The 16,200-nt window shown below is 29.8% G+C and overlaps 1 protein-coding gene across 1 annotated transcript; it reads right to left on the bottom strand.

The window, feature by feature from the left end:
• Positions 1–491: 491 nt before the first annotated feature.
• LOC113385499 (vicilin-like seed storage protein At2g18540) lies at positions 492–1,546 on the bottom strand. Its single transcript, XM_026623355.1, has 3 exons — positions 1,479–1,546; positions 1,177–1,181; positions 492–1,027 (listed from the first exon to the last, which is right to left on the bottom strand). The coding sequence occupies exons 1-3, from the start codon at positions 1,544–1,546 to the stop codon at positions 492–494; spliced, it is 609 nt and encodes a 202-aa protein (XP_026479140.1).
• Between the last annotated feature and the right edge of the window lie 14,654 nt (positions 1,547–16,200).

Here is a 16,200-nt window from a genome sequence, read left to right as displayed (position 1 = left end):
GTTTCTATAAATCTTTGATGTTATTAAAATGGAAAACGATTTTTAGGCAAGACAGATATTACAGCTGCTGTAAAAAAAATACAAGCAGACAATGAATGTATGTTAATTTTAGTTTTTCAAATACAATTATTACATGACGATGAGTAAAATTGTGAAAACAATATTTCTTTATGCGTTTTTTAAAATAATTCACTCTGTGAACAAATATTATAGAATTAATTAATCAGCAATTACTTCATTTCTCTAATGAAGGTTCAAATTCTATGTACTAATTACAATTACAAACCGATCATGTCATCACATTATTGTTTTCAAATATTATAAATACTTTTAATGCTTTTATATATATATATATATATATATATTATATAATTTATAATTTATAATTTATAATTTATAATTTATAATTTATAATTTATAATTTATAATTTATAATTTATTTCTCCTTTCTATTTTCTATTTTATAATTTCTCCTTTCTAATTTCTCCTTTCTAATTTATAATTTCTCCTTTCTCCTTTCTTTTCCTTTCTATTTCTCCTTTCTCCTTTCTCCTTTCTCCTTTCTCCTTTCTCCTTTCTCCTTTCTCCTTTCTCCTTTCTCCTTTCTCCTTTCTCCTTTCTCCTTTCTCCTTTCTCCTTTCTCCTTTCTCCTTTCTCCTTTCTCCTTTCTCCTTTCTCCTTTCTCCTTTCTCCTCCTTTCTCCTTTCTCCTTTCTCCTTTCTCCTTTCTCCTTTCTCCTTTCTCCTTTCTCCTTTCTCCTTTCTCCTTTCTCCTTTCTCCTTTCTCCTTTCTCCTTTCTCCTTTCTCCTTTCTCCTTTCTCCTTTCTCCTTTCTCCTTTCTCCTTTCTCCTTTCTCCTTTCTCCTTTCTCCTTTCTCCTTTCTCCTTTCTCCTTTCTCCTTTCTCCTTTCTCCTTTCTCCTCTCTCCTTTCTCCTTTCTTCTTCTCTCCCTGTGTCTCCTGCTTGCCCCTCCTCCTGTCTCCTTCTCCGCTGTGTGCCTCCGCGTGTTCCCCTATTACTCCTCCCCCCTAATAAAAATTATTATATTATGTATTTATTTATAATTTAAATGGCATCCCATCTGATAGCAAAAAAGACTGTTAATGAAATAAAATTAAGGAATTTGAATATTTTAGTAGTTGTTCAATATTTCCTGACAAATCTGATGCTATAATACCATGTCTACATTCAGTATGATATAAATAATGATCACAGAAATATATCAAAAGAAAAATGATTTACATTTTTTGTCTCTTTACTACCACTGGTTCACAGTCTTTAGTTAGTTGATATAGTTTTCATGTCCACTGAATCATTAATAAAATATTCCCGAGCTCCTTTGCTGAGGATGTTCTTTTCGTCGTCGCTACATGCTAATTAGAGCAGACATTGTAGCGAAATGGGTTGTTTTTCAGCGCGGGGTCGGTTATATGGCGGTGCATAAAGACTTTTCCTATCCCATTTCCGTCCTCTCTTTACCTTGGATTGCAACTCTTCACAGGAAACAGTGCACGTTCACGCTCTCTTTTATGTTTCCGCCGTTTCATTTCCTACAACCAGGGCCGGAGTAAATAGAACTCTTTCATACTTCGAACAATGACGGAGATACAAACGTACCAGCTTGGATGTTGGTGTTTGTTGTATTTGTTTATTTAGAATTATTACAAGACTTGTCCAGGTAGTTGTGTTATTTTTGCTAACTTTGCTTTCCGTACGGTAAGTTATAGTAACAGCAAAATACCTTAGAAAAAGGTAACCTTGGCATACCTTAGAAAAAGTGTGTGTGTTTTTTTTTTGTATAGCGAAGGAAATGCTTTTACGCATCCCAGACCGGTCTTCTGTCTGGGTATGTCGGACTCGATACCGCCCTGGTAATCCCGACTAAAACCTCCGCTTTGCCCTTGCATCTGTTCCCCACGGAAACCGCCGTTAGGCATTACTTCGTGGGGGGAGGATCTAGAATGATATAAATTCTTAACTTGTTATAATCAATGTTATAATCCATAAACATTATACTATTATTATTATTATTATTATTATTAGAAAAAGTGTGTAGATGTTTGTTTTTGTATAGCGAAGGAAATGCATTTATGGATGCCAGGCTGGGTATGTTGGTAATACCGACTAAAACCTCCGCTTTGCCCTTGCCTCTAGTTCTTATGGAAACAGCCCTTAGGCATTACTTTGTGGGGGAGGATCTAGAATGTAATCATTTTTGTACTGATTTTATACTTATCTTTTAAATGAGTGTGCAGGTGTGTGTTTGGGTAGATGTATGTGTGTGTGACTCAATACCGCTCTGGTATAATACCGACTAAAACCTTCACTTTGCCCTTGCCTCTGGTCCCCACGGAAACCGCTGTTAGCCATTACTTCGTGGGGGGGAGGATCTAGAATGTAATCATTCTTGTACTGATTTTATATTTATCTTTTAAATGAGTGTGTGTGTGTGTGTGCGCATACACATTTCTGTCGACGATTTCGGAACACGCATCAACCGATTTGAATAATTCAAAGAATATTCGCTTCGTACTGATAAGGAGACGTGCTGATTTGTTTTTGGCAAAGGCAGCTCTAGCCGTTTCGAAGATGCGGGGCTAAGAGACCCAAAAATTGTAATTCAGTTTTTGAGATAGCGGGGCGCCATATATGAATAATTTAAGAAACATTATATTTATGGAGGCTAAACAAAGAATTTTTGAGGCAGAGAGATTCGATAGAAACTAGTTGGTTTGGTATTTAGCCTTGAGGCAAGTTACATGAACTTCCCGATATGTATAATGAATTGACTTAATCAATAAAAAATAAATTAATTTATGGGTCATTAAAAGTATTCCTAGTGGATTTATTACACATAATTGAAAACGAGCGAACACTTTGACTCGGAGTATTTTTTAATAGAAAATTTTCAAAAATCAACAATTTTTATAATTGAACCAGTTTTCATAGGACTTGAATGGTTTAGTATGTTCATTAAGACCAAGTACTCTATCGTTATACCAAGTAAATCGTCTAATTTTAATTTTAACAAACGTCAAAAAAACTACTCATTTTCTTAATCTTCGATGAATTTTTAAAATTAAACTACTTGTCGTAAGGCCGTGATATTTCAGTAAGTTGTATAAGACCATGATATCGCCATCGCCAAAAAAAGTTCGATAAAAATCGGCTTAATTTTTTTTTTCAACAAGTTAATTACAAGAAAACGGCCCGGTAGATTTTCATCTAAAACTAATCAGTTTCATTCCCAACTAATATCTTTCGAACAGTTTTTGATTTTTTAAAATTGGTTCGGTAGGATGAGCTTAAATGTGGACGAAATGTTTAACACTTTTTTTCAAATTACAAAGAAACGGCTTGGCAGATCGTCGCACAAAACTGACAAACGATAGTCCTCATCGAAATACATCAAATGTCTTTTAACTTTCTGAAATCGGTTCAGGCGTTTTTGAGAAAACGTTGATGAAAGGTCTAATTTAGACAAATGCCAAAAAAACGATACCAATTTTTGCAAACTTTGACGAATTTTCAAAGTTAAACCAATTGTCGTAGGGCCGTAATATTTTAGTATGATCTAGATTCTAGAAGACTATAGTATCTACCGTCAAAAAAAAAATAATAAAAATCGTCGAAAAAATTTTTTTTAACACTTTATTACAAGAAAACGGCCCGGCCGATCTTTACCAAAAACTAATTAGCACGATTCCCAATCAATACCTTTCGAACGGCTTTTGAATTTTCATAATCGGTTCAGAATTGCGGGCTAAAATGTGCACGAATTTTTTTTCACTTTTCTGCTATTTATAAAGAAACGTCTCGGCCGATCGTCCCACAAACACTGACAAATGATAGTCCTCGTCGAAATACATCGAATGGCTTTTAAATTTTTGAAATCGGCCCAGCCGTTTTCGAGAAAACGTCGATTTACTGCAAAAAATCTGTTCACATACACACACACACAACACACATACTTTTTCCAAATTTGGTCTCATTCGATTCAGAATAGCTTGAAACGTCGAGAAAACATAAAATTAGCGAATCGGATTTTTTGATGAAAACATATTTTCCAAAAATAATTAATATTTCGTAGTATAGAATGTTAGCGGCAGATCATCATAATAAGTAGACAAGTAGACAGGTGGACTGGTAGACAGTAAGAAAAGTAAACATGCTTAATCTTCTAACTAAATAACTAAATCACATTATCATTGATTATGTTAATTATTTATAAGTATCGGTATTTTGCTGTAATACAAATTGACACTTACACCTAGGTTTCTAATAAACCATCATAAACTTCAAGTATCAACTATTTTTATAAGCAAAATCTTGTTCTTACACTTCTGTAGTTGAACAAGACTAAAAATCTTAACATTTTGGTTGAACATTTTTTTAAAACATTACTATGAATTTTTAGTTTATTCACACTACAAGCTACAAGCTGTAATTTGTTATAGTTTTTGATACTGCAATGTTTATTTGTTTGAAAAATAATAACCGTTATATGAGATCTATTCTATATAGACTACAAGCACTTACTCTGGCCCCATACTTTATTTTTTTTACCATTCAATTTACAATATGTCTTAGTAAAGATATTTAGTAATTGATATATTCTTTCATCAATTTTCACAACAAATGATTCAGAATGACTTGAAACGTCGATAAATAATAATAATTAATGTATAAAAAATTGACCCAAATTGGTGAACCCAGCATCCTCGTCCTACTTATTCTCTTTTGGCATGGTGTTTATCTAGTTTTTTGATCGAGATTTTCGAAGTAAATCGTGTTGGTGTTCATCTTCTGGAATTTGTTTTTTGTCAGGAATAGACACTTTTGTTTTATCAACGCCTCTTGTTGCATATAGCCATTGGCTTAACAGCAGATTAGTCACTTTCTGGCATTATCACACTCGAATATGTAGTACCCAAATACAAACCACTTTAAAATTACTGCTAACTGCAACACCAAAACCGTTCCTCGGTTTCTTTGAGACTCGAACAAGCAGCAAGTCGACCCGATGCATTCGGCGCCGGGTCGACACGCCTTTTTACTAGTCCCTACCAGAAGCAGGAACGAAATGAACGAAATTATTAACAAAATTAACATTTTTATAAAAGAATTATCAACATTTATATAAAAGATTTAGATATTCGAATTTTTCTTCCGCTTAACGCATATATTATAGTACCTTACGAGTGATCATATATTTTTCAAAAACATATATGATATATTGGTTTAGTGCAAAGAATCAAACATTCTACTAATTTAATATTTGTGTATACCATACATGTTCTCATGAAATGTACATCAGAAACCGCGTATTTTTACAAAGTGCTTAATTAAATTTAAAATTCCGAGAACTCAGTGATTTTATTTGAGAAGAAAAATACTGTTAAACATGCAAAGTAAAAATCTCTTGTTATAAAAATATAGTGCAATATGGACTGAGTTAACATCACACAATGTTTTTGCAGGAACTATGTACCTACATGTGGGAAAAAACTCAAATTAAAATAAATTTCTTTAGAAGTTGCACAGCGCATATGATTGCATAGAATAAAAAGGAGTATAATTATTCTTTGATATTAATTGAGGCAAGTATAAATGGTGTAGAACACCTAGGTAGAAGAGTATGGAACTTTTTATGGAGGCTTTTAATATATATATATATATATATATATATATATATATATATATATATATATTAGGGTGGTCCTTAAAATGGTCATTTTCGAATTTCCTTGCTCCCAGGGGCTCAAATGGTTCCAAATTGATAAAAAACAATTCTCTGAAAGTTTTAGCTCTTAATATTAACGTTTAGATGGTTTTTGTATGGAAATAGCATGGAAAAATTTTCAAAAATTGTAAAAATGTTTTTTAGATGTAATTTAGCGAACGAATGAATGAATAAAACTCATTCATTTGTCGCTAAGTTATACCTAACACATTTCTTTTAAATTTTCAAAAATTTTTCCATGCTCTTTCCATACAAACTTTGATTGAATTGCGCTCTATCTAAACGTTAATATTAAGAGCTAAAACTTTCAGAGAATTGTTTTTTATCTATTTGGAACCATTTGAGCCCCTGGGAGCAAAGAAATTCGAAAATGACCATTTTAAGGACCACCCTAATATATATATATATATATATATATATATATATATATATACAATGCAATTTTAGGAATAATGAGTTATATGATTATTTTTGTTAGTACTCTACAATCTATTCTTTGAAACTTTGGTTCAAATAAAAGAAACAGATGATATTCATGAAAAATGTTTTATAAACTTATCGATAAATACGAGCTATTTATTGGTAGATATTAATTATTTTTTTTAGAAAAATCTAAAAAAATGGATGTGATTACAAAATTGATATTTTATTCCCTTCTCATTTTAAAAAATTTAGAAAATAATGTTTTTTAAGATCTTTTACCAAATGTTTTACTAGCCTATTATATGATATTCAAAGCTGTACATTATATAATATATTAGCTTAACTAATTATTTCAGAATTTGATAATCTTAAAAATATCCTAAATTACGTCGATAGATTAAATATTCAGAATAAAAATATTTTGATATTTCTATTTTTTTAACATTTTTTTTAAGTATCAATCATATTTGAATTGTTTTTGGCATGCTTATATGTGTATACACATACAGCATATAATGCTGCGCTTTCCATTTTTATAAAAATGTGTTAAAAATGTTTAAATATTTTAGTGCACTGCAGTCATTTTTAACTCAAAATAATTCAACTAATATCAAATTTGGTAAATAACTTAAATTTTATTTTATAAATTTTATGTAATATTTTTGTACCAATTGTGCCAATTATGTTTGGCCGCAAAATATATTGTCATTTTAATTATTATTGCATTATTCATACATATAATAATACTTTCAAATCTGGAAATAAACATATTATATTTCATACAATGGGTTTTCTCTTTGATTAGTGGTCAAAACTATGGGTGCTGAATCATAAGTTTCAGATTTCATACTCGCCTCGCGCAGCATCATGTCAAGCAGTAGTGATTGATTTTCACCTGGGAATATAGATATTAGATAGCAATATGTTCCTAACAAGTGAAAATAATTTTTATCTGGCATTGCTGTGACAATAAAATTATCGGCATTACAAAAATTATAATAATAAAATTTATTACATAAATTAAAGGTAAATTCTAAAAATATTTATTTAAATTTAAGTTTTATTCCCACATGTAATTACATAGAGAAAGGACAACTGTTTGGGTTGCCGTCTATGAAACCGACGTCGTCAGTTATTCTTAACACTAAACCTACCAGAGCGGTCAAATGACCGCTTTCGAAACTTTAGTCGAGATTATTAAATTCCCGGTTTTTATATTTCTTCAACTTAAGGTATGGCTTTTTCTATAAAATAAGACAATTTAATTTTCCGGTATCTTTTATTCATTATGTTCCATATTTCCAAATATACATAAGTACTATACCTATTCCTACCGGTGGCGGTCAAATGACTGCTTGTCAAATTTTCATTGCTAGTTGATTATTAGAAAAGGTTTATTATTTATTTATAAAAAGAATATAAGATTTTTGAACACGATATCATTTTATCATAATAAATACATATATTGCAATAAACAATATAAAATAAAAAGGAAATTTAATTTCAATCATTTACATCCTTATTCGTTACATTTTTTGCATATTTGTAAATATCTGTGTTAAATGCACAAATAAAGTTCGTGGAACATGTTCTCAAAAAACACCAACCATATGCAAAAAAATGTGACGAATTAGGTTGTAGATGATAAAATTATATAGTGTTCAAAAACATTATATTCTTTTTATAAATAAACAATAAACCTTTTCTATTAATCAACTAGCAATGAAAATTTGAAGAGCGGTTATTTGACCGCCATCGGTAGGAATAGGTATACGTGAAATGTTGGTAGCTTTAGTGTTAATTATGAAAATCTATTTTTCGTGTATTGTGAACGTTCACGCTAAGAAACCAACTTGAAACAACGACTTTTAAACTAAGTATCTTACAAAATTCGAGACAAATTAAAGTTGTAACGAAAAGTTTTCATTTTCATACAAATCCATAGCTTCCAGAACTTTGAATCACCTGACATTTTATATAATCCATCACTAAAACAGCAATTAATTAATTCGGGATTAAGATGAGGTTATAAGACTCGATTCGGCTCGTCTAAATTCGTCCGAGAACAATTCTAAATTCATAATGCGTTATTAACAATTTGCTCGTAGTATCGCGAAACGATACTTAGCTACTAAGTGTACTAATTAGTATGCAATATAATCCGTGGCTTCCTGAACCGCCGCATACATGTATAATGTGTAATGTGTAATGTGTAATGTGTAATATGTAATGTGTAAGGTATAGAGATTTCGGCGAACTGCGGTAGCACTAATGTCTGTATGCACACGCGCTGAAATGCTTAGATTGCTGCATATCAGATAAGATATTAATCAGGGGTAGGAAACGGTAAAACGGTAAATTCCCTCTTCATTACATATATATATATATATATATATATATATATATATATATATATATATATATATTATATAGGCACAAAGTTACAATTTGACTGTAAGCGATTATACTGACTAAACCAAATGAAATGCAGAACACATAACACGTATCAAACAAACAACTATAGAACAATGCTCAGTAAAATTCCCAGTTAATTCCTGATTATAGAAATGTGTGATTTACTATTTTCTTTTTAAATTTGTCACCTGTCCCTTTTTATTCCTTAAGCCTCAATAAGTCTCAATTTCAATTTGGAAGAAATTTTATAATATAATTGCTACATCATTTAATTAATATTGATCTTTTTACAAAGATGAGACTGTGTATACCCTTGATCTGGTTTTTTGTCAGAAATATTTATAGGCATAGATGGAATAACTATAAATTTAAGGGATTACACCACTGTAGGAGTAAAAAAAACGTATGTTTTTGTAATTTTTTTCGGACGGAAAAAAAGTATTGAAATCATGGTATTAAAGATAATTATTCATTGTACTTTAAAGTAACAAAATAAAATATAATTGTAAAGAAAAAAAATTAAAAATGGAATGAAAAAAATTAAAATTTTTGTAGTTATTTTGCGTGCCGCGGATTTTGACGGTGCTCGCCGAAATGGCTGTAGTACCGCCATTTTTAATTTTTTTTATAATTATATTTTATTTTGTTACTTTAAACAACAATAAATAACTGTCTTTAATATCACGATTATAATACTTTTCCACCCGTCCAATAAAAAAATGGCAAAAACATACTTTTTTTTGCTGCTACAGTGGTGTAACCTCTTAATTAATCTGTTATTATATAGATTTATTTATCCCAATTTACTTTTTTATTAATTTTCCGAAGGAGATTTTTATAATTTCATAAAAAATCCGATTTGCTAATTTTATGTTTTCGCAACGTATTAAGCCATTCTGAATCGAATGAGACCAAATTTGGAAAAAAGTATGTGTGTGTGTGAACAGATTTTGACGTTTGTGACAAGTTACAGTAATCGCAAAAAAATCGAAAATAAAAAATTTTATATATCTTTACGTTTCAAAACCTTCTGAACATTTTGGCATACCTTAGAAAAAATGGATGTATGTGTGTGTGTATGTGTGTGTGTGTGCGGATACAAATTTTCGTCGATGATTTCGGGAACACGGATGAAGCGATTTGAATAATTCAAAAAACATTCGTTTCGTATTGATTAGGAGACGTGCTGATTAGTTTTTGGAGAAGGCAGGTCTAGCCGTTCCGAGGATATGGGGCAAAAAGTGACAAAAACGGTAACTCAGTTTTTAAGAGAACGGAGCGTCCGATTTGAAGAATTCAAAAAAAATGTGCTTGTATTAACAAGATGAAGAACTGATCAAATGTTCATGAAGGCAGGTCTAGCGGTTTCGGAGGTCTAGTAAAAAAAGTAAAAAAAAAAATGCCATTTGGCGGTCAAAAATGATCATTAGACATAAGCACATCAAATTATAAGATATTTTATATGGATTTTAACAATAAGTATAAATTTTGTTTACATTCCTATGGGTTCCGTACCAATATTTATCCGTTAGACGGCGACGCGGCGCTTACGCGCTTCGATATTTCGTCACTATGCAATTAAAGCAGCACGATTGCTTTGAAAAAAGTTCAGAATTTCCAAAATATTTTAAAATAAATTTTTCTTCAAAGAGTCTTTTTTTTCAAAAAAAGTAAATTTTTGTCAAAAATTTATAGTTTCTCAAGAATCTAATTTTTTGAGAGTAATTTTTTGTAAAAATGTTAATCTTTTTTAAAAAAAATAATTTTTGGTATGGGAAGTTTCAGCAATTTACCTTAAGGCGCGATGCCATGCGCCCCACTAGTTTTTCATTGTTTACACCTTGCTAGTATATAAAGGTTTAGTTGGTTCTTATTACCCGTCACTAAGCACTGTTGCATAGTTCAAGAGAATATAATTTTATGTATAAGTTATTTAATAGTTTTACAAAATAACTTCTATAACAGCTTATATGTAAGTCGCGTTAAAAGGACCTTTTGAGCCAAAGATGTAAATAATAAAAAATAACAAATATAACCTAGAAAAATCTGTTTTACAAGAGATAAATTAAATAACTATCAGATGAAGGCTATATATAGTGTTACCTCTGTAAAATATGTACTCATGAAATTTATATTCTGCTTTGGTTGAATAATGCAGCTTTTATTTTGTAAAATTTATTTAAAATTAAAATAAGATATTGGACGTGTTTGCGTCCTGGCCGTTTCAATTTACACCGTTTTATGAAATAAAAAGAATCAGGTTACAATTTTTCTAAATGCAAAACAACACATTTCTATATTCATGAATTAGCAAAAAATAACACATTTTTACAACGGCTGGTAGCTGGTAGTTTCACTAAACATTTTCAGATAGTTGCTTGTTTGATACGTGTTATTTGTTGTGATATGTTTGGTTTGGTATGCACATAGCTTTGTGAACCTTGCCAATTACAATACAAGTTGTACATCAAATTTCATTACTAATAATGGAGAAAAGTACTATAAAATATTTTTTAAAGCAATTAAATTCATATATATTTATGTACTTATACCAATGTTTCAATAGCCTGGCAGAAAGCAAGAACGTCAATAATATGCTTTTGAATTTGTAATTGTAATCCACATACAGTGATTAAAATAAATCCTTCATCTCTATTATAAGCTTTTGTATATTGATTTTAAAAATCCGCAAGATATTTAGAGCTAAAAGTTCCTTTTACTGAATGTTTTCATCCTCTGGCTAAGAGCAAAAACTTCAATAATAGCTTACTAAGTGCTGACTGCTCTGCTGTAGCTTATTATGGCAGTTGACCCATATTTGTTATGGGAATTCTCAGTTGCATTTCATGCGTTAATGCAGTTCATACTCGTAGCAGCGAGTTGAAAGACCAATGGAACTCTTAAGTAGAATATAATTCATTCATCGATATCTGGATTATGAGATATTGGTCTTGTCTTGGAATATACTGGACTATATGAACGGTCCAACTATCCTAGTGCTATTACTAATTTTTCAAAAGTGATCGATCAAAATATTAAAACGTTATGAGATCAATTTTTATATGCCACAAAATCATGGAACTGGAAATATATTGGATGGATCACATATTACCTAATAGAGGTAAATAAACTCCAATAATGAATGCGCGGTTAATATTGTTTGTAACAATATATCATAGATCAAGTAACCCTGATATGTTTAAATTGTGCAAATCAATGAAATGGAAATTAATTAAGCTTTTTTGGTTCAATCTATATATAATATTTGATTATAATTGCTTCTTCTCACACTGTTCAGATAGTTACCAATTGTTGTTGAAATTTGATTCATTTTCTTAAGCCTTTTATGTTTATAACTTGCTGAACCTACATGATATCAGAGTTTTTTTTGTTTTCCGCATGTCAAACTACATCCTGATCGACCCATCGTTGCAATTGGAGCTTAATAAGATGGATGAACACATTGTTTTTGCAATTATTATTAACGAACTATTTAATATCTATTATCTTTTCTGATCATTAGGATGTGATGTTTTTTCGGAGAATAGTTAATATATTTCCTTCTGTGTCACATGTATTATATATCATGCTGATTAGGATAAAATGTATTGCAATAAAAAAACATTTATGTCATCCATATACTATAATTCACTTTATTCAATGAAATACATGTTTTTAAATTCTAAACAAGTTTTAAGATTTTGTTTTCCATAGGTAGATCATGATTTTGCTGATGATTTTCAAGAGTTGATTTATAATATAAACTGAATGTAAGTGGCATTTGCCTTAAGGCAAGTTGCATTTTCAAGTTTTTTCTACTTTTCACATTTGACGATAAAGTATACATCTGTGATTGTATCATCTGTAATTGTACTAATTAAATTAAATTTATTTAACACGTTTTATTTAAGTTTTATTTTAGTAAGCGATCAACACAACACGGAATGTACAGGTACAATGGGTGCTGTAAGTTTTATAATAATACTACTTTCTGAAGACCCATTTTTTCAAGTTTTCAAGAAACGTTTCTGCAGATCATATGCAAAACTAATCAATGCTAGTTCTTATTGAGTTTCATCAAATCGTATCTAATTTTTTTATATCAATGCTTCTGTTTATAAGAAAATTTTGACGAAGAAATTTAAGAATATATCTCTTCTAATTCTTTGTTAAATGGAACAGGATGACTTGGAACGTTACGAAAATATACAATTTGTAAAACGGATTTTCTGAAGAAAACAAAGATTAGAATTTGAATAACATTGAAATACTATCTGCTGATGCTCTTTTTAATCTCCCGTAGTTTTTGGCAAAGCATGATCCAGCCGTTTCAAAATACGGAGCAAAGAGTGCAGAATATAGAAATTAAGTTTTTGAAGAGCATCTGATGGAGCATCTGATTTGAATGATCAAAAAATATTCAATTCGTAATTTTCGGAAGAAGCAGTGATTAGATTTTGGCAAAGGCAGGTTTAGCCTTTTCAAAAATACGGATCTAAATATGCAAAAAATAGCAGTTTTTGAAATAAGTAAGCGTTACATCTGAATGATTCGAAAAACTTTCGGCTTGTGTTGACGAAACGATTGCTTTTGGGGAAAGATTTTTTTTCATAATTTTTTTTATTAAAATTTAATTCTTCGAATATTTCATTATGGTACGGGAAGTACAAGCAATTTGCGTTAAGGCACGATGTAATATACACTAGTTCAAATTATAGTTAGTTTATTCAAAATTTCTGCTCATAGAAATACAACTGCTTAATAGAATTATTGTGCGGCGGTTATTATCCTTTGATCAATATTAGTGGGCAATCATAATTACATCATATTTACCACTGAACTCATTTCTCTATGAGGAATAAATCCCTACATGCAATGTTTTAGTTCTATTCAAGTACGTTTGAATTCGAATTTCATCGATATGGTAAACTAAACTTTAAAAAGAAACCTGTAAAAATAAAAGTTTTTCTCTCGTGGCTCTATAAAAACGAAATACAAAAAGCCCAATGGAATGTCCACGGATTGAATTTGAAGCATTCAGTACAGTCCATTACCGCGAATATTCACTCGCGACCAATTCCAAAAGGAAAACGAGGACATTGGAACCACACGAACGATACAGGAGTTGTACAAGAGCGGTACAAAGCTCTTTAGGACTTTTTAAAGGATACATGGATATCCTACATAGCAAGAATACACTGCACTATATTGCTCCAGTAATCTATTAGATTATAATAACTAGTTACCAAATTACTTTGGACACAAATTACTTTACAAATAGAACCTAATGATTCAATATACGAAATAATTATATTTGATCACGGATCTATCATTCCAATTATTCAAAAATATTCGACTCGTATTGACGGAGAGATGCGCTGATTAGTTTTCGGCAAACGCACGTCCAGCCGTTTTGAAGTAAAAAGTACTAAATATAGCAGTTTCTGAGAAATTGAATCATTCGATTGAAATAATTCAGAAAAAACATTTTGATTATTTTGACAGTGTGAAAAAACCATTAGTTTTTAGATTTGGCAGGTCCACCAATTTTTAAATTTTTCGAACAACTTCTCAATTTTTTTAAAACAAATATTTATATTATTTTCAAAATGTAATTTTGTTTCATGATGATTCCCCTTAATTTGGATTTTAATTTAGAATTTATTTATAATTCTAAAGCTTACTATATACTCAAAAGAAAAATTTTAAGGATGACAACTTAGACGAGCTTTGTATTTGGAGCAGTGAAGTCTAATTTTTTCTTCTATAGTTGGAATTATGAGATCTTGATGTATCAACCAATTGGGAATGTATTTTGGAGTGTTCACGATTTCTTTCAAAATTTTATTTTGGAACCTTTGTAGAATAGTTATGTTCGATTTACTGGCCGCACCCCATAGTTGTAGGCCGTAGGACCATATTGGTTTAATAATTGTTTTGTATATTATATATATATATATATGTATATGTATGTATAAACTATACATTTTAAATAATTCCCAAACTTAAATAAATAAACGCATCTGACAACAAAAATTAAAAAAATATATATTCAATTTAATACAAAGAAGAGCATATAATTCCGCTCTTTATTATCTATTTTTATGATACAAATTTTTGTTTTCAATATAATATATAACTATGGATTAATATCATAATTCGGTAAATGCTAATGATTTATAATCCAATAAAATGTCGGAATATTTTATATACCTAATGTATAAGAAATGTTATGTAAATTACGTAAAAAGACTTTTTCGTAAATCCTTCATTTTTTTCACCTGACCTTTTTCGTGTCGGTCAAAATAAATACAAGCACTAAAAGCAATATATTAAAGCCGAATACAAAAAACCTTTGGTTTTTAGAATCCCGGATATCTGTTATACAACCTAACCAAATCGCTTTATAAAGCCATCTAGATTAACATATACTTAAGCTTGGATTTGTGAAAGTTCTTTAATATTTATGAGTAAGGTTGACTATTCTGCATTTAGGTGACTTTGTTGTGAAAGTCAGGCTTTTGTATTACAAAAAATAAAAATATTATGTTTTAAAAGTGAAAACGATTCGGTTATAATGATAAATGCTCTTTCTCAAATTAGTTTGTGGTTATATTGTAATCATGATTACCACAACTGTTTGACTGAATTTGGTTTCCTATGTGTTACTTGCACACGTTTTACAGTAGATTTTTGCAGAAGCTTATAATATTTTAAATTTGTTAATTACAGGTAATTTGCTAATCATATTTGCATTCTTAATATTTGTTCTCACTCAGAACATTGTTTTTAAGACAAGTTCAACAATTGTTGCATTTGAGATACTTTTATTTGTCACTATGTTTACAAAGTTTTCATTAATTATGCATTTTGAAGTTTTTTCTGTTTTTACTAACTTGGCATTACAGCTAACTTTTCGATAATTTGCAAATTCTATAGATTTATTTATATGCATTTTGTATTCATAACATTGCATAAAACTATTTGATTACAAATTGTTGCCATCTTCATTTTTTATGTTTTTAGTTCATGAAGCATGAAAAATTGAGACTACAAAAATGCATTTTAAGTAATATTATGCAAAAATAACATATATAGGATAGAAAAGGGCATTTTTATGACATAAGTTAGTTTTAGTAAGTAAGAATCTAATTTGAGTATAAAAACAGTAGTACAACTAAATACGCAATATAATTGTATCGAAACTAATTGTAAGAAAAAGTTTATGAAAAATAAAAGTAAAAAACAGAAAATTAAGAAGTTACAAATAAAGAAAATGACAATGTTTTTGAAAAAATTTGCCGGATATACACTTTCAAATAGTTTTACAATATCAAGGTAATAGTTGAATTCCGTCTTAAGTATTTTTAAATATTGATAATATATTTGGATTTAGTTACAAACATCAACAACGCATGCACGCGCGGAACTAAACACATTCCTGAACTTGAAGAAACTAGTCATCTTAAATATAGTATATGCATCATTTCTTCAAGAGATTTGCATACTATCAGATTACATAGAGTACAAATATTTTTCTCGAAATTTAATATTTAGTATATTATATAATTTAAATGAATAATCATATAATTTAAATAAAATTATATCATAATAAGTATT

This window comes from Ctenocephalides felis, unplaced genomic scaffold, assembly GCF_003426905.1.
Source record: "Ctenocephalides felis isolate EL2017-DRISC unplaced genomic scaffold, ASM342690v1 CF-g0.4_SCAFFOLD_03571, whole genome shotgun sequence".
Taxonomy (NCBI): domain Eukaryota; kingdom Metazoa; phylum Arthropoda; class Insecta; order Siphonaptera; family Pulicidae; genus Ctenocephalides; species Ctenocephalides felis.
Note: the sequence above shows the minus strand (reverse complement) of the source record. Positions and strands in the feature narration are given on the sequence as shown.